The 18,793-nt window shown below is 54.0% G+C and overlaps 1 protein-coding gene across 1 annotated transcript in view; it reads left to right on the top strand.

The window, feature by feature from the left end:
- Positions 1-13,607, top strand: part of LOC125621824 (butyrophilin subfamily 1 member A1) — a 66,709-nt gene extending 53,102 nt beyond the window's left edge. The window contains 1 exon segment of the mRNA XM_075119466.1: positions 11,402-13,607. Within this exon segment, the coding sequence (XP_074975567.1) occupies positions 11,402-11,961 (560 nt within the window). The 3' untranslated portion in view covers positions 11,962-13,607.
- Positions 13,608-18,793: the final 5,186 nt, after the last annotated feature.

Consider the following 18,793-nt stretch of genomic DNA (forward strand, 5'->3'; position numbering starts at 1 on the left):
GGCAGGGCTCTGGATGCTGCCAGCAGGGTAACACTGGGCGGTGCTGGGCATGGGTGCCCATCCCACCCCTTCTACCCTCCTCCCCCACAGGAGCCCAAACCACCACCACTCCTGACCCCAATGCCAGACAGCTGGGGGTGAGGCCCCAGCCCTGGTGGGCCCAAGCCAGCACACACAGTCCCTAGGTGGCGCTGCCCCAACCCCCTGCCCTGAGCCCCCTCCCCAAGCGGTGCTTGCCATAGGACAATACCTGTAAGAAATTTAAGTTACTTTCACACCTGCTTCCAAGGGAAAGAGGAGAAGCAAGCCCTCAGGTCCCCTCCCAGAGGTCACAAGCCCTGACTACCCCCTGCTGTGGCAAAATTGGGCCTAGATCTGCTGGTTCCTTGGTCAGGTCAGCACTTCAATCACAAGAGTATCCGTTCACTACTCCAGTCATAGACAGGACACTGGACTGGATGTGGAGGGGCAGTGACAGGGGAGGGCTTGGGGAGCAGAGCCCCATAAGGCCAGGAGATTGTCACAGAGCTTGGGTCTCATGTGCCACCCTAGGACATGCACAGTGCATATGTGCAAGGTCCTAGTGTCCAGTGCCTGGGTGTGTGAATTAAAGCAGCACAGGAGCGTGGGGGGCAGTGGGAGCTGGGAAGCCGGGTGAGAGCAGGGGGTTCTGAGGCAGGAAGGAGGAGGAGGCGGTTGGATGATGCTCAGCAGCAGGGAGTTTGTTTGGGGTGTAGGGGGAGCTGGTGGGAGAAGGGAACAAAGGGAGAAGGAGGGTGAGTGGGGCTGGTAGTCAGGGAGCAGCAGGAGGTGTCAGATGAGGGGTGGGCAGGGTGGAGCCCGGGGGTGGGGACAAGGAGTGGAGCCAGTGAAGGGGACGGCAGTGGGTGTGAGGGGGCCTGTAGCCCAATCTAGAGATTCTATATCGATTATACTGATTACTTACGAATTTGTAGTTGTCACTTTGAGGGTTGACTGGTTTTTGTCCCAAGATCAGGCCCAGTATTATTTAAATCGTTACATGATTGGGAACCCCACTGTGCACAGCTGCAACACTCACACTATAGGAACCCTCTTAGATTTACAAATAGTTTATTAACACATTTAGCAAAGTCACACACACCCCAGCTCAGGAAGGTAGACAGAGATGCCGTAGAACGTCCATCGGCACATTCATATACATAGATAATTTGTTGCAAAAGAACCTAAAACGTGAGCCATTGTTTTTTATGTGGTGGGCCAGAGTGATGAGGAGGAGGTGGAGTTGGTGGCAGCGATCAGGACAGAATGGCAGGGCAAGGCTAGAGTCAGCAAGGCCAAATGCTCCTTCTGGGTTATTTCAGACCCCTGGCACTGCCAGCCCTGCTTCCCTCCCCGCCCCCAGCCCAGCGCAGTCTATGGCCACGGGGCCCTGGGCATGGCTGGGCTCTCTGGGCCATTCCACACCCCTGGCCCCTGAGCCTGTCGTGATCTTGAGCCCGTCTCCTCGATGCCTCATTCTAGGGAATCTCCAGCCCCTGGGGAGCCTCCTGCCCCCACCCCCGGCCCACACACACACACACACCAGCTGTCCTGTCTTGGGCAGGGTCCAGGCCCTGAGAGACTCACTGGCTGTTCCCGGCTGGCCAGGGCCATTGGTGCTGGTACTGCGCTCTCACGGCCAGAAATCCCAGCCCCTGACCCAGCCCGGCCTGTTGCCCCAGCACTGACCCCTCCTCTGCAGCTCTGCCTGGCGGAGCCCCTCTCTCTGCCGCGGCCTCTGGTGCTGCGCTCGCAGGCTCAGCCCGTGCCAGGGCCAATGCGGCGCTGCTGGGGCTGCTCCTCCCCCGGCCCCTGGGTTCTCTGCGTCTGGGGCGAGTGGCCGGGCGAGCGGGCAGGGACCTGCTCAGAGACACGCGCCCTGTGCTGCACCTGGAGGGCAGAGACCAGCCAGGGCCAGGCAGCAAAGTGCCACCGTGCTGGGATTAACCCTTTCCTTCCACCCACCCCACCAGCCCCTGACTGGTCAGTGCCACTCGACTGCCTGCGCTCTGACCCCAGGGACCCAGGTCTGGCAACTCGGGGGAGTCACTGCGTGAATTTGTGGGGCAGAGTAACCAGGGCTCCATGTGCAATGGGGAAGGCCCCATGCTGTCATGCAGACCTTAGGGGCTGGGCAGTGAGTGCCCATGTGTGAGCCAGGCGCTGCAGAGACAGAACAAGGGGCTGCTGGCCCCAAAGGGCTCCCGGTCTGAGTGCGGACAAGGCCCAGCAAGGGGAGCAGCAAACGCCAAGATGATGCAAGGATCCCAGTGCACCCTTGGGCCTGTCTGGCTGGGTCTGACAGAGTATTGTAGTGACCCTGCTGGGCCCTGGGTCACTCCCAGTTCAATGTACAGCCAGCAGGGGGCTCAGCACCCCCAGGGCACAGGGCAGGGCAGGGGCACTCAGAGGACGGGGCAGTCGCAGGTTGCAGGCAAGAGGGAACAGCCTGGGAGCTGGGATGGGGAGGCCAGGAGTCAGGTGGGAGGCACCACCCTGTGCTCAGTTGCTCCAGGTTCTCACTCAGCGACGCAGGCTCCATTGGGCCCAAGCAGACAGACTGGAGAGAGCGAGGCTCTGTCTGCCTGGGGAAGGGGCAATTCTGTAAAATGGGGGCCAGTTGTGCAGACGCATCATGGGGTGGCACCCTCACATACCACCCTCAGCCGGCTCTGGGTGGCCCTGCAACTGCCCTGCCTCAGTTTACTCTCTTCAGCATTCCTTAAACTGCTCCCCACAGTCCAAAAGGGCTGAGACAAAAGTCCCCTGCTGGGGTCCACTCTGAGTCCCAGCAAACCCCAAAATAAAATCTTTTCCTTCACTCTGCTCTAGCCTCTGGCTCTAATTCAAGGTCCTCACTCTCCTCGAGTCAGGAGACCCCAGCCCTCCTTCCTGGAGCTGGATTCAGTTCAGACTGTACCTTTTTCCCTGCAGACCTCACCTGCAGGCCTCTGTCCTCATTCAGCTGCTGTTTCTATCAATGTCATCTCTGGCAGCTCCTCCCCCTTAGAGGAGCTCCTCTCTCTAGGTGCACCCCTTCCAGGGTCCTTGCTCTGTGAGCTGTCCTGGGCCCCCCTCTCCTCAGCAGCTTCCTCTTTCTGGGATCCCTTCAGCTGAGCCCTGATAACCCTTTATCAGGTTCATTAGCTGTTTAGCTGCCAACCAGGCACCTAGGGATTTCATTACTTCCAGGTGGGGCTGGGTTGGCTGGTTCTCCCTTACAGGAGCCTGTCACAGGTAGGCTGATCCCTGACTCCCCGTAAAGGGCCGGCCCCCATGACCTCCCTTCCCCCCGTTTACCTAAAGGCAGGCTTGACCGTGGCTAACACTTGGTGATGTTCTGCAGCCAGGGGGCACTTCCTGCCCTTCTGCCACAAGGAAACCTACAAGGCCCTTGGCCATATTTTTATCCTCATCACTGAATTGTGAAAAAATGAAGAGACCAGGAGTTGTGTTCCCCACAGTCCTGTGTAGCTCATGTGATGGGCAAAATCTCCCATAGTCTTCAGCATGGCGTAGTTCAGAACAACATGTACTGTGTGAGTCAGGCCCTCTGGCCATAGCAGAGGTAGGCAATAGCACCAGGCTTTCACCATTGCCGTCATGATGCTGTAACAGATACGGGCTGGCTACAGAGCTTCCTCCGGAGTCAGGTACACACCAGATGTGCTCATCACAAGGCCCTTCAGGGCTCTGCCAGGTCTGGCTGAGGTTAGCTTAAATAAGGTCTGCTACACACAGACCCACCTAGCTACAAGGTCCCTCCAACAGCTGCCTCCCAGGACACACTCACACACATGCCCTTTGGAGTTAAGTTTGTCTTTCATTCAGATAGCTCCTTATTAGCATCTCTAATTATTACTGAGCACAGCTTTTCTTTCCTGCAGCCTTCAGTAAATGAGCTCTGGGAGCACATTTCAGATCCTCCTCCATTCACCTGGCTGGGTGTAATGTTAGGAGCTGGGAAAGTGCCTTTCTGCTCCTCCCCTTTTCCTGTAGGATGGACTTCGTTTTAGCCCAGCTCTGGTTCGGGCTTTGTGCTGCTTTTTCAGGTCTCTGGGGAGAGAGGTCCCCAGTCTCTTCCTTTTCTATTTCAACTTCCTCTTGGACGTGTGTTTTTATGGTGGCTTTTCCCTCCAGCAGGTGCAATCTCCACCTCAGACAGTCCATCTTCCACACAATGAGCCTGTACCTCTGCACCCACCACAGCGCTGTTCTTGTCTCCAGCCGGCTGGTGTAGCTCACTGCCCAGCTGCTCTGTTTTCTGGAGAAGCTGCGCTTTCTCTCTCTTACATAATTTCATCTCTTTCCACAAGGCCTCTGGGCTCTCCTGTTTCGTATGCGTCTTAGAGCTGGGCTTCATTCCATACTCGATCTTAAGCTGGATCTGGAGCTTAGTCAGCTTCTTCTGCAACAACAAACACTGCTGTTTCCCGGTCACCTTCCAGTGCTGAGACGGGCTCCTTCCAGTGCTCCTGCTCCCGTTCCCACTGGATGGCTTGGGCTGAGATCCAGTCCCTTGTCAGCGCATCTCCTCTAGCTCCTGCAGGGCCTCAGCCTTTGGGCCTGGAGGGTGCTCAGCTGTGCAAGGCCTTCTGCCCTGCTCCCCTCAGCTGCAGCAACCTTTTCTTCTCGCTCTGCCCAGTCCATTGTGGGTGGGGTTGCTGGGTCGCTGTAGAGGACACGGCCACTAGTGCAGCTTCCTTTGTAGCCAGCACCTCTGTATCTGTGCCTGTCGACATCCAGCCCTTCAGTGCAAGATCAACTTGTTCCCCTAAAAAGCCTCCCAGGACACCCACAGCATCACTGCACTCCCCTGTGTAAATGCAGCCTCCTGGTGATTTATTGCTGGGCTCTCTTATCGCACACACCAGAGCCCTCAGGCTGCACCTTTGCCCTCTCCTGAACCCTCAGCTTTAGTCTGTCTAGTTCTTTAACTTAGTCCAGGAGCTGCTCCTTCTCCTCTATTAGGAAACGTCTACATTGGAGCTAAGAGGTGTGATTCCCAGCTCATGTAGACGTAGCTGAGCTAGCACATAAAAACAGCCGTGTGGCCAGGGTAGCACAGGTGGCAGCTTCAGCTAACCATCTGAGTAGAAACCCTCCCAGCCCCCCTTGGTACGTACTCAGGCAGCTGGCCCGAGCTGCCCTTCCTAGCCGGGCTACACTGCTACTTTTAGCGCTCTAGCTTGAGCAGAGTTAGTGTAGGTACGTCTACATGAGCTGGGAATCTCACCTCCCCGCTCAGTTGCAGACACCCTCTGTTTCAAGTTCTCCAGGTTTCTTCCTTCTAACCAGCGTGGCAGGCTCCTGTGTCCCAGCAAACCCTCCTCTAGTTTCCCAGCCACACCACTCCCATCCTGCAGCCCTTTCTGGGCCCCTCCTTCCAAGGCCTAGGGCTTGTTCAAGCCCTTCCCGTTTTGGCTCCTGGGTAACTTTCCTCTTGCATGGCTCATTTTCTACCTTGGCTGCCTGCAGCTTGGCTGCCTTGAGACTGTTGTTCCCCATCTCCCTGTTGCTTTGCACCTCCCTCGGCTGAACGATTCCGGTCTCCAGGTGCTGCTTCTCCTCTAGGGCCCGGGCTCCTTGACCAGGAGTATTGTCAATTCCAACTGCCACTTCCTCCCTGTGGGATGGTACCTGGCGCTTGGTACATTCAGCAGCTGTGAGTTTCTCCTGAATATCAATAATCTCATCAGTCCTCGGCTCATGTCAGTGCTGGAGCTTAATCTTCAACAGCTGGGCTTTTTGGGAGCTAGAGCAGAATTTCTTCTGCCGAATGCCCTATTTCTTTTCAGTGCCTTGACCTGTTTGCTCTCCATAGCCACAACCTGGTGGCTTCTCTCCTGCTCTGCGAGTAGCTCCTTCTGCCTGTCTTCTGGTCATTGGGCTTGCTCCTGTTGCTTGGCCAGTTTCAGTAAGAAAACCCGCACCTGGGCCTGCAAATTACAGAGCTGTTCAATAGCCCTCTCAGAGCTCTAGTAACACCACCCTCTTGGGACCACCAGAAATGCTGAATCACATTTAGCTTCTTCCTCAGCTCCCCTGGCCCAGAGAGCCTGCTGTCCACTAAGCTGCTGGTTGGATCATTTTCCAAGGGAGTCCTTTCAGGATCCTGGAGGAAGCTACTCAAATGCCCCCAGTTCTCAAGCTTTGTTTCTGGGAGCGAGGCTAAGGTATCCCTGGTAAGCAGAGGGATATCTGAAACCCATGGCTGGCCTCTCCCTCTGAAGCTTATACCCCAGGGCCTGCTTTCTTAGCTACTCATTTTGCTCAGTGCTAGAAACTCTCACTGCCCCATAGCAACATCCCCGATCCCCTCTGTCCAAAATCCAAAGTTCTTGTAGGGCAGCATCTTTTTATGTGTCCCTTTTCCGTGTAGTCAAAACAAATTGACCCTGGAGGGGGAACTCTTCCCAGCCCAAAATAGGGTTCCCACAGTCCTGGGCCTGACCTCCCCATGGCAGGGTGTCTAATAACCTGGGACTCCTCTGTTCCCCGAGCGTTCTGGGAAACCAGGCCAGTCTGCCCATCCTTGCTTCTGGAGGCAGCCCCATCTTATATGCCCATCCTGCCCACAGTCTGTGCACAGCACTGGACCAGCCCTGTCTGCAATGGGCCAGGGTGACTCTTTCAAGTCACTGGCCCTCCTCTGTGCGTCGCTGTGGGTGCGTGGGCACTTCCAGCAATGGGAGCTGGAATACCCTTGGCTGTTGCTGGCCCTCCAGACATCAGTTTGGGAGAATGAATGTCCCACCATCATGGAAGGTGTCTGTACCGTGCTGCTCTGTCAGCCCTCCTGGGCGAGTCTCAGAGCCGGGGTGACAGACATCAGCTTCTGGGGTTTGTGCTAAGCATTAAACACAGCTGTTTAGATGTTGTGTCTGGGGCTGGAGCCTGGGTCTGAACCCCACACTTACTCCCTGGGCTTCAGAGCCCTAGCTCCAGCCTGAGCCAGAAGGTCTGTACGGCTCTTTTTAGCGCCATAGCAGGAGCCCCCACAAACCTCATTCTGTTGTCCCGGCTCTGAGACTTGCTGCCACAGGCTGTGTAGACGAACCCAAAGTGTCTCCAGAGTCTGGGTGTGAAAGTTCCCAGAGTGTCTGACCCAGGGCCGGTTAATTAGAGCAAGGGGGGTGGCTGGCGCAGTCATTAGATGGAGACACCTGAGCCCCTGGGGCTCTGAGACGGTCTCTGGGAGCATTATCCGCTCTGGGAGATGCCCAGGTGCAGCTGCAGAGGGTCTGTGCCACTCACACAGTCCAGGGGAGAAAATCGCTCTGAGCAGAGAGTTCAGGCTGGAGCCGAGACTCCATTTTCAGCCTGATTTTTTGGGTGCGATCAGGAGCTGGGGGGGGTGGGGGTGGGGAATTTTCCTACCCAGGGCAAATTTAATGGCAGCTCTGGGGTGTTTCATAGCTGATGACCTGAGCCCGTAACTCTGCGTTGCTGAGGATGTTGACAGTCACTCATTGCAAGTCACTGGGGTTTAGGCTCCTAAGTTGATCAGACAGGTTTGAAGTGGAGCTGGGTGAAATGTTTTGGACAAATAGTTTATTTGCTGCAAAATATTATTTTTGATAGGCTGAAACTTTGCAAATCCATGTTGAGTTTGCTGAATAGTTTGAATGAACAGAAGAATATGCCACCCCTTCCCTTCTAGCCTTTAGCCCAGTGGCTGGGCCCTCATCTGGGAGCCCAGGTTCAATCCCCCCCGTGTGATATAGGGGAAGGAATTGGAATGGGGGTCTCCCCCCCCTCAGGTGAGGGCTGGAACCTCTGGGCTCCAGGTTTCTGACATGGGGCTCTCTGTGTCTCTCCTGCTGAAGATGCCCGTGTCTAAATACTGCCATGGGCCCTCGGCCACAGCATGGGAGTGAGAATGACCCTGCAGCCCAGTGGGTCAGGCCCCACCTGGTACGTACGCCCAGAGTCAGCTCCTCTGCTCCATTGACTCTGTAATTATTGATCCATAACCCCAGTGAGAGAAGGGGTTATGGCCCCTGGCACAGCAGTGTCTCAGGCATGTCGGTGGCCCTGTGCAAACCCCTAGTGCAGACGTGCTGCACAGGTGTGAGTCAGGACTGGCCCCTGGTGCAGCTTATGCCAGATGGAGGGGGCAGGAAGTGGGGAAATGTCCCCTCCCTCCCCACTGCCCCAGCCCCATTAGTAATGGCCCCTGGTCCCCCCATTACCCAGTTACACCTCCAAGCATCCCCCCACTGCCCATCCCCCCACTGTCCTGCCCCCACCCAGGAGCCAAGCCCAGATCTACTTCCCATGGCCTGGGGGAGGGGCTGGGCTTGGCGAGGGGAGGGGAGGGGCTGGCTGTGGGGTTTGCCTGGCTGGAAGGTGGTACCATGGGGCCGGCGGCATGGAGATTCCCAGCTCCACCCCTGGGGCAGGGCTGCCTGGCCAGTGTATGTGGGGACGGTGCCAACCTGCTCTTAGTAACAAACCAACCACACATGGCCCCAAAGCAACAGAGATGCAGACCTGCCCCCTTCACCCCTCTCTGCCCCCTGGCACCTGCCAATCTCCTCATTGCCCTCTGGCCCCTAGCTCCTGCCCCTCCCTTCCCCTTCCCTCAACCTCTGTGCCCACCTGGCCCCTAATTCTATCCTCCATGGCTCCACTTTGCCCCACCCCTTCCCTTTACCCCCTTTCTGCTCCCATGGTCCCCTCTCTACGCACTTTGTCACATGCCCCCTGCCCTGTCACATGTCCCTGCCCCCCACCTACCTCTGCCCCCCTGGAACCCACCCCCCTTCTCACCCTGCCCTCCTGGGCTGGCAGCTGCCCCCTCTTCCAAACACTCTTTGCACCTGGTGCCCACGCATCACTTCACTCCCCTACTCCCTGGCCTCTGCTGTTCCCTTTCCCCCCTGCTCACGAATCCCAGCTCTCCCCTCACTCCCATTTGCCCCTAGTGCCCACCCTATCTTTCACCCTCCTCTGTTGTCCTGGCTCCTGCTCTTATCACTCCCCTCAGCGCTCCTTGCACCTGCCCCTCTCCACATCCTCTCTGCCCCCCTGGCACCCGCCCCTTCCCTCGCCCCCCTGTGCCCACCCCTCCTCTAGCCCCACTCTGACGCTCTGGCTCCTGCCCCTTCCCAACCCCCTCTCCTAACACCCTCTCCCCACCTGCCCTGCCTCTCCCCTCCCCCCTCTCTGCCCCCTGGTGCCCACCCCTCCCCCCTCAGCCCTCCTTGTGTCTGCCCCTCTGCTCACCCCCCTCAGCCCCCCTGTCACCTGCCCCTCCCCTTGCCCCCTTCCTCCCTGGTGCCCCCCCACACACACACACACACCATCCTCTGCCCCCATCACCCATGACTTCCCCCATTCTCTGCCTTTCTGGTGCCTACCCCTGCTTTCACACCATCCTGCTCCTAGCACCTACTGCTCCCCTCCCCCTTCCCTCCTTTTGCCTGCCCCATCCTTTCCCCCGTCTGTCCCCCACCACCTGCCCCTCCCCCTGCCCCTTAGGGACCCACCTCTTCCCTTGCCCCCTCTATCCCCCAATACCTCCTCTTGCCCCTTGTTGGCCACAGTGCCTACCCCTTTCCATGCCGCACGACTGTCCCTCTAGCGCCTGCCCCTCCCCCTGCCCCATTACTGCCTGCCCATCTGCTTGTCCCCTCAACCCCCTGACTTTCACCTCTCCCCTTGTGCCCCTCTAGCTCCTCTGGCACCCACCCCTTCCCTTGCCCTCCCACCCCGTGATGACCACCCTTCCCTCACCCTTCATTTGCCCCGGAGCCTGTCCCATCCCACGCTACACCACTGCCCCCCAGTGCCCACCTCTCCCCCACTCTGTCCTGCCAATGGCTGTCCCTGACCCCATCCCTCCCCTCACCTTCTGGCACAAGCCCCCTTCCTTGCCCCCCCACCCCCTGGTGCCTGCCCCTTCCCTTGTACCTCCTCCCCCTGCCACCTTCCCCTTAGTTCTCCCCCCACCCCTCCTGTCGCCCCCTCTGCCTCCCTGACACCTACACCCCTCACCCCCATCTAGTGCCCTGGTACCAACCCTTCTGTTCACTCCTCTGCCCCTCTGATGCCCATTTATACCCTCTCCCCCATCTGCCTCTATGGTGCCTGCCCCTTCATCTGCTCCATCTGCCTGCCTGGTGAAAACCCCTTCCCTTGACCCACTTTGGGCCCCCTGGTGTCAGACCTTCCTTCCCCCCATCTCTGCACCCCTGGTGCCCACCCCTCCCCACACCCTTTCCTAACCTCTAGGTCCCACCCCTCCCCTCATCCTCCCTCTGTCCCCCTGGTGCCCACATCTCCACACCCCTGTGCCCCCCAGGGCCTGCCCTTCTCCACACCCCACTTTCTACCCCCCACCCGTGTGCACCTGTTCCCTTCCCCCACTCTGCCCCCTGGTGCCCACCCCTGTCCTGTCTCTACTCCTTACATCTGCCCCTCTGATCAGCCCCCTCATCCCTCCTGGAGACTAGCCCTTCCCTCAACCCCCCACCCCAGCCCCACCAGCACCCACACCTACCATCATGCCCCTCTCCCCCTTGATGACTGCCCCTTCTCTCGGTCCCGTTTTCCCCTGGGGTCTGCCCCACCCCTTGCCCCCCCATGGTCCTCTGGCACCTGCCCTACCCCTCACCCCTCTTCCTCCCCTTGTCACCTGCGCCTTCTCCCTCCCCCTCCCCCTCCTTTTCCCCTGGTGCCAACCTCTCCTTCTACCTCCCCTCTGCCTTCCCAGTGCCTGCCCCACTCCTCCTCCCCCCTCCCCACCCCATTGGAGCTCCCCCCATTCCCTCACAGCCCTGTGCCCCTGGTGCCCGCCCCTTCCCTAGCTTCCCTGTGCCCCTGGGGTCTGTCCCCTTCTTCTGCCCTGGCACCCACCCCTCCCCTCACCCCCTGGAACCTGCTCTTCCCTTCCCCCGCCCCGTCCTCCTGGTGCCCACCCCTTCCCTTGCCCCCCCTTGCACTTGTGTCTGCCCCTCCCCTCCCTTTGCCCCCCCTCACCCCCTGCAGCCCTTTCAAACCTATCCCCCTTTCTCCCCCCCCCCCAGCCCTCCTGGTGCCAGCTCCTCTTTCCCCCCCACTGCCCTTGTGCCTGCCCCCCTCTACCCCTCCCCCCCCGTGTTCCCTCACCTGCCCCTCCCCTTTCCTCTCCCAGCAGCCCCCTCCCCCATCCCTCTGCTGCCCTCCCCTCCCTTCCCCTCCCCCACGGACACCTTCCCTCCCCCTTCCCCGGCCTCTGCCATTTCCTCACAGGCAGATGGGCCCTGACTCCCCTCAGGCAACAACCCCCCCCATGCCCCCCCCCCGCAGCGATTAACGGGGACGCAGGTTAATTTCCCTTCGATCCCAGTGACCAGCCCCTGCCCCGGCCCTGACTCTGTGACTCTCTCCCCAGTGGACGTGACTCTGGATCCAGACACGGCAAATCCCTGGCTCGTCCTGTCTGAGGATCGGAAACGTGTGAGACACGGAGACACACGCCAGGATCTGCCCGACAAGCCTGAGAGATTCGATACTTATCCCATTGTCCTGGGCGCTGAGGGGTTCAGGGGCGGGAGGCGTTACTGGGAGGTGGGGGTGGGAGACAAGACTGAGTGGGAACTGGGGGTTTGTAGGGAATCTGTGCGCAGGAAGGGGTGGGTCACATACACTCCTGGGATTGGATACTGGGCCGTGTGGCTGAGGAAGGGGGTATACCAGGCCCTCACCTCCTCCTGGACACCCCTCCCCGTGAGCGTCAGGCCCGGCCGAGTGGGGATTTTCCTGGACTATGAGGCGGGCGAGGTCTCGTTTTACAATGTGACTGACGGGTCCCGTCTCTTCACTTTCACTGGCACCTTCGCGGGGACGCTCCGCCCTTATTTCAGTCCCGGTCTCAATGCTGGGGGTAGAAACGCGGCTCCCCTGATCCTCTGCCCGGTCCCGGCTCCGGCCGGGGGGCATCTCGGTCCCTGACAGTGACCCCACGGCACGGACCGGCCCCCGGTAACTGTGGCAGAGGCCAGTTACTGCAGCTGCTGGAGTTTTTTGTGCTGACCAGACGCTGCCAGTTTCCCTTTCCAGCTGCAGTAGAAAACCGGACACCTGGCAACCCCTGCCCAGGCTGCTGAGTGGGACCCAGACAGATTCCCCCCCCCCCGTGTTTGCTCCACCCCTGGCACAGGGCTATGCTGGTAAAAAATACAGCCAGACAGCGAGTGGTTTTTGCTGCCCTCACCTTTCCCCGTCTCCTGCCCAGGGGTAGCAGATGGTGACGGACGGGGATCATTCACTCCTCTCACAATTTTCTACCCCGTGAAATCTCAATGCAAAATATGAAAAAAAAAAGATAATTCTAAATTAGAAAATGTTATTGTAAAACCAAAGCATTTTCCTTCATATTTCAACAGTACTTCTGACACATGCATCTGAACATATTTTTAGAAATGGAATTATTTACATTTATTTTTTGATTCTTCCCTCAAATCTATATTGAGGTTTAACTTCTCTACATAGCTTCATTTGTATTTCAACTGTGTCATTTTAGGCAATCCAAAATATGTATCTTATCAAAATAATTATTAAAAACCGTCAGACTGGGCTGTTCAGTTACAATGTATGTGTGTCATAAATATCACAACTACACACACATGCAATTGCTCTCGCTCTCTCGCTCTCTCTCTTTATTGTCTTGACTGGTTCTCTCTGCAAGGCAGGGCACATATACCCACCTCCTGCACTACACCTTTGAAAATTAATAGGTGAAAAAATGATAGAATTACTTAAGCAATATATTTAAGTTAACTCACACAAGATTTTAAAATAGTCTTTGAACTTCTGTCAGCATTAATTCATGTGATTTTTAACTTTCTAGCTACATGTAATCGGTAATCAAGACATGACCCTTCCTTTCTTGTTCTCACATCAATTAACAAAACATAGTCCCGAACCTCAAATGCTATCTTCCTATAGATAGAAATCACTTCTACAATCTCCATTGTTTTAGTTTATTTTTCTTTAGAACTATTATTTTCAGGCAATGTCCTGTCAGTATCCACTGTTGATTTCAATGTACTGTCGGGTTCTTCATGCTCTTGGTTCTAAGGACACAACAAATGTATTTTGGTAAAAAAATAGAGAAGGGGTTGTATTCCTTTACTGAATCATCACAAATTACTTAATTGTATTAAAGACACTGGCACTTAATGGCCCATAATATGAAATTTGGTGAAGCTTTATTGGGAAACTTTTCTTCTCAGCCATAAATCACTTGAAAGGGTGATATTTTTGTTCTCATGTGAGGTTTAGAGTACAAAGAAAATAAAGAAGCTCCAGGAAATTCGTCACAGTTCCTCTGGGTTCTCCGTCCACCACCTTCTTGAATGATGTGTACAAATAATGACTGATTGGTCTAATTCCTTAAAATTAGAAATTGAATGTCATTTCCTGAAGAGCTAGCTGAGCAGAGTATGAGGGGAGGCACATCGCATGGCATTGCTAGGATTACTTCTTGTTTTAAATGTGATGTGTTATGAACATTTTCAGTGTAATAATTCAGTTTTGAAAATTTATTCGTACCCTAAACATACCTTGATTATTTGAAAATAAATACCCTAAAATTATCTTGTGATGGATTCATTTGTGTTTTTATCCAGTCTGCTGGTGTCTAGGTGGCATGGGCTGCTGAAGCTATCTGTTTTTCCTAGTTTTTAACATGAGGAAATGTTAATCTAAAAATAGAGAATTTTTCCTTAAAATTTCCTTCAGAAATATCTGTTTTCCTTTTCCTATTTCCCATTGAATTATGTGTAATTACTGTGGTTTCTTATCCAATCTTATTGTGTTATTACATGGGAAAATATGTTCGCAAATAGTAAAAACTACACTGTATATTAACATATCTGACAAGACATAAAAGTGTGTTGTCACTAACAATTTACAGCATGAAATGTCATGAGGAGATTGCAGGCAATGTTCATTTTTAAATTTCTAACTATGAATGCTTCTGCATCAGTTCTTGCAACCCCTGGCTGGCAGACCTCTGGGTGAATTAAGCAGCAGGCAGTCTGCCGAGGAACCTCCACCAAGTGTCTTTATTACCATTTATCGTGCATCACACCATAGCAGCAGTTACGTGGAAGCCCCTTCCTGCTCCCTGGTTCAGCCTTTTATCCTGCTGCTTTCTTCTCAGCGCTGAGCTAGTGACCTCCTCAGGCTTCCTACAGGTGCAGGAGATCCCCTCTATTCTTCCAAACCCAAACTACTCAGTCCCTCCTCCTCTAACTGCACCTGGTGCCCTGGATGTGCTCAGTGACCAGGGTGCTGGCTTCAAAAGGGCTCAGTTTGTAGCTGCGAACAACCCCCTGTCACACGGCCATAATTGTGTAGGTGACCATGTAATGAAAATAACACCAAATGTAAACTGTTACCTCATTGTTCAATTCAGAACCCAGATCTGCCAATATCTGCTCTGGACAGCCATGTTGATATATAATTTTACCTGTCCTCTTTCCACCTCATGTGCTGTTAAGTTGGAGCACATTAAATGTGGTTTGAGCATTGGCCTGCTAAACCCAGGGTTGTGGGTTCAATCCTTGAGGGGGCCATTTGGGTCAAAAATTGGGGATTGGTCCTGCTTTGAGCAGGGGGTTGGACTAGATGACCTCCTGAGGTCCCTTCCAATCCTGATATTCTATGATTCTATGAAATCAGTCCCAGGCGCTATAACTCTTGAGGTGTCCACACTGGTAAGGCTTGTAGAGAGCCCCGACTCTGCGGCTGGAGTACTCCTGGGAATCCACTCGACGAGAGGCATAGAGCTTTCTGTGCCTGGGCTAAAGCACCGCAGTGCCAGTGTGGACGTCCTGCTCTATTGCTGCACTCTCACTGGCCTCTGGGACATTTCCCGCAATGCCTGTTCTAGCCACTCTGGTCATCACTTTGAACTCTACTGCCCCGGCCTCAGGTGACCAAGTGTCAGACCCGCCATTTAAATTCTCTGGGAATTTTGCAAGTCCCCTTCCTATTTGCTCAGCAAGGCGTGGAGCGCTCTCTGCACATCTTTCCAGGTGACCATGCCTCCACGCTCCAGGCGATACCCAGCATGGAGCAATGCTGAGGTGCTAGACCTCATCAGTGTTTGGGGAGAGGAGGCTGTCCAGTCCCAGCTGCGATCCAGCTGTAGGAATTATGATACTTATGGACAGGTATCAAGGGCCATGACCGAAAGGGGCCATGACCGGGACGCAGTGCAGTGCAGGGTGAAAGCGAAGGAGCTGCGGAATGCATATCACAAGGTGCGGGAGGCAAACCACCACTCCGGTGTTGCCCCCGTGACCTGCCGGTTCTACAAAGAGCTGGACGCGATACTTGGGCATGACCCCACTGTGACGTTGCACTCCATATGTTTTATGGAAATATGCTTATGAATGTGAATGTGACATAACTGGAATATGCTTTATGCTAAGTATGCCATGTAACATATCTCCGCAAAGGGTATGATCTACTGAATATATTCATCCTATTTGTATGCATGTATCATTTTCATATCTAAAGTTATGAGCGTTGGCTCTATTCTAGTATGTTAATTATTTGCTGTGGGAAACACATAACCTATTCTGAAGACTATTCAAGTAAATTGGAAGTACTTGACTAACAATGGACTGTGGGAGACACCAATCCACATGTGCTAAACTAACGTAAAAATTGGCGTTGACCTGCGGAAAGCTGAATCATTCATGGACATGTAACTTGCCCATGTGGCTCCAAACTCCATCTAGCTGCTGTAATCTTGCAAAGGGGTTTCCTCCCACAAGGCAGAGAATATAAAAGGCCCTGGAAACCCCTCCATTTTGTCTTCAGCTGGCTCAAGATTGATGGACTGAGGCCATAAACTACAGCTTTGGTCTGAAAAGGATTGGGCCCAGGCTAGGAAAGAATCCTGTCCATGAACTATGCTAATTGAAATATCTTTGAGGGTGAGATATTACTTGTAATCACTTTCTTAATGTATTAGGCTTAGACTTGCATTTTGTTTTATTTTACTTTTGTGACCTTCCTTGTTCTGTCCACTATTACTTGAAACCACTTGAATCTTACTTCTTATACTTAATAAAATCACTTTTGTTTATTAATAAACCCAGAGTAAGTGATTAATACCTGGGGGAGTGAACAGCTGTGCATATCTCTCTATCAGTGTTATAGAGAGCGGACAATTTATGAATTTGCCCTGTAAAAGCTTTATTCAGAGTAAAACGGATTTATTTGGGGTTTGGATTCCACTGGGAGCTGGGTATCTGGTGCTGGAGACAGGTAACTTCCTGAACTGTTTTCAGTGAAGCCTGCAGCTTTCGGGGCTTGTCCCAGACCCTGGGTCTGTGTTGGGTGGGCTAGCATGTCTGGCTCAACTAGATGGGGTTCTGGGGGGCCCAGGCTGGCAGGGAAAATGGGCTCAGGGGTGATTTCAGCACATCAGGTGATAGTCCCAAGGGGATCTCTGTGACCCAACCAGTCACACCCACCTCCAGCCCAAAGAGCACCATGGACACTTCACAGGCCATGCTAGCCCAGAGTGCAACAAGCCAGAAGAAGGAAATCGGGAGCAAGGGTGCTGAGGAGCAGGGGAGCCCAGAGACAGAGGATGACTCGGCATCCATAGATGCATGCTTCCAGGAGCTGTTTTCAAGCCTGGAGGAAGATAGCCAGTCGCAGCAGCTGGAACTTGGGGAATCACAAAGATCAGAGGAGGCACCTGGTAAGTGCCTTTGATTTTAGGAAGAGAGTTGTTGCGGGAAGGTTGGTGGGGCGAGGAGAGTTGCAGAAAGCAGGTTTGGATCTGTGCGGTGCCTGGAAGTGGAACAGGGTGTTGATGCACTCTCTCGCGTCTTGGCACTTGGCCTCACAAATCTCAGCAAAGGTCTCATGCAGATACTGAGCAAATCCGATTCTGTAAGTTCCTTGGCAACGCTGCTGTGTTCATTTTCCCATTAAGAGTAACATTCCCACGCCATTGTGCCATCAGGGGTGGCGGGACCATTGCTGCACAAAGGGAAGCTGCATAAGGGCCAGGGCAGAATCTTCAGTCTTTCAGAAAACCCTGACTTGCTTCCCTGCTCACCCTCAGCAGTGAGATATCTTGAATAATGAACTCAGGCTGTGGAAAATGTGTGGATAGTGTTGAGTATAAGGCCCCCCTGCAGTGTTAGCTCTTCCCATTATACACGGTCCCTGAGCAATGAGTTCCCCTGGCCCCTGAGGTTACTCACCATTTTGGGGGGTCTTGTGGCTTATGTGCTCTTGCCTTGAGACAGACAGTTGTGATAGGTATGTAAGTTGTGCTTGTGTTTAAGACCAACAGTATCATTGCTCTGTCTAGTGTTAACAATGGTGCCTCTGTAAAATGTTGCATTTTGCCTTCACAGAGGCAACCTTGGCATCCCAGTCGTCCTTGTTATCGCCAGCTGAACAGCTGCACAGACTCAGGAAGCAGCCTCAAAAAAGTAAAGAGGACCTGCTGCATGAAGTTATGCAGCAGGCCATTGCTGAGAATAGAAAAATGCAGGAGAACACAGAGCGGCTCCTAAACATCATGGAGCGGCAAGTGGACTCGATGCAGGCGCTCATAGAACTGCACACGGAGCAGCTTCGTGCCTGCCCTCCCCTGCAGCCTGTGTCCCAAAACTCTTTCCCTTGCGCCCCCATGTCACCACCAACACCGTAGATCATAACCTTTCTTATGGTATATTACATGGGGCATTTAGAATAAAGCATATTTCAGTTATGTTATATTCATGTTCATAAGCATATTTTCATAAAGTATATGGAGTGCAACGTCACAATTGCATTAAGTGAAAGCAAGCATAGCCCAGGAAATCAACAAGCACTGCTAGTCAGTGCATCATATGGAGCACTAGGTACCTACTAGCATTACAACCACTGCACTCCTGTGCATGGCACCAAACATTACTTGCTTTCAGCATTGAATTGCTGCCTCAGAGCATCCCAAATCCTCAAGGCCCTGCGTTGTGCCCCCCTAATGGCCCTGGTCTCTGGCTGCTCAAATTCAGCCTCCAGCCACTGAGACTCAACACTCCAGGTTGGAGTGAAACTTTTAACCTTCCCTTCACAAATATTATGCAGGGTACATCATACGGCTATAACCATAGGGATGTGGTCATTGGCCAGGTCCAGCTTCCCATACAGACATCACCAGCAGGCCGTTAGACAGCCAAAGGCACACTCGACAGTCATTCTGCACCTGCTCAAACTGTTCTTGAACCGCTCCTTGCTGCTGTCAAGGCTTCATGAGCCATGGCATCAAGCAGTAGGTGGGATCTCCCAGGATCACAATGGTCATTTCGTCTTCCCCTATGATGATCTTCTGGTCTGGGAAGACTGTTCCCACTTGCAGCTTCCCTAACAGGCCTGGGTTCCAAAGATACGTGCACCATGCACCTTTCCAGACCAGCCTGCATTAATGGCTGTGAAATGCCCACGGTGACCCATGAGCGCCTGGAGAACCATTGCAAAATACCCCTTCTGATTAATGTACTTGGTGGCTATGTGGTCTGGTGCAGAATTGGAATATGTGTGCCATCTATCACCCCTCCACAGTTAGGGAAGCCCATTTGCGCAAAGCCATCCACAGTGTCATGCATGTTTTCCACAGCAATGTTTTTTCTGAGCAGGATGTGATTAATAGCCCTGCACACTTCCATCAACATGAGTCCAGCTTCTCCAGCTCCTGTTGCAAACTTTCCTTATCCTGTTTCCAAATTTCATGCTCCTCTGCAAACTTATTCACAGCCTG

This window comes from Caretta caretta, chromosome 14, assembly GCF_965140235.1.
Source record: "Caretta caretta isolate rCarCar2 chromosome 14, rCarCar1.hap1, whole genome shotgun sequence".
Taxonomy (NCBI): Eukaryota; Metazoa; Chordata; order Testudines; family Cheloniidae; genus Caretta; species Caretta caretta.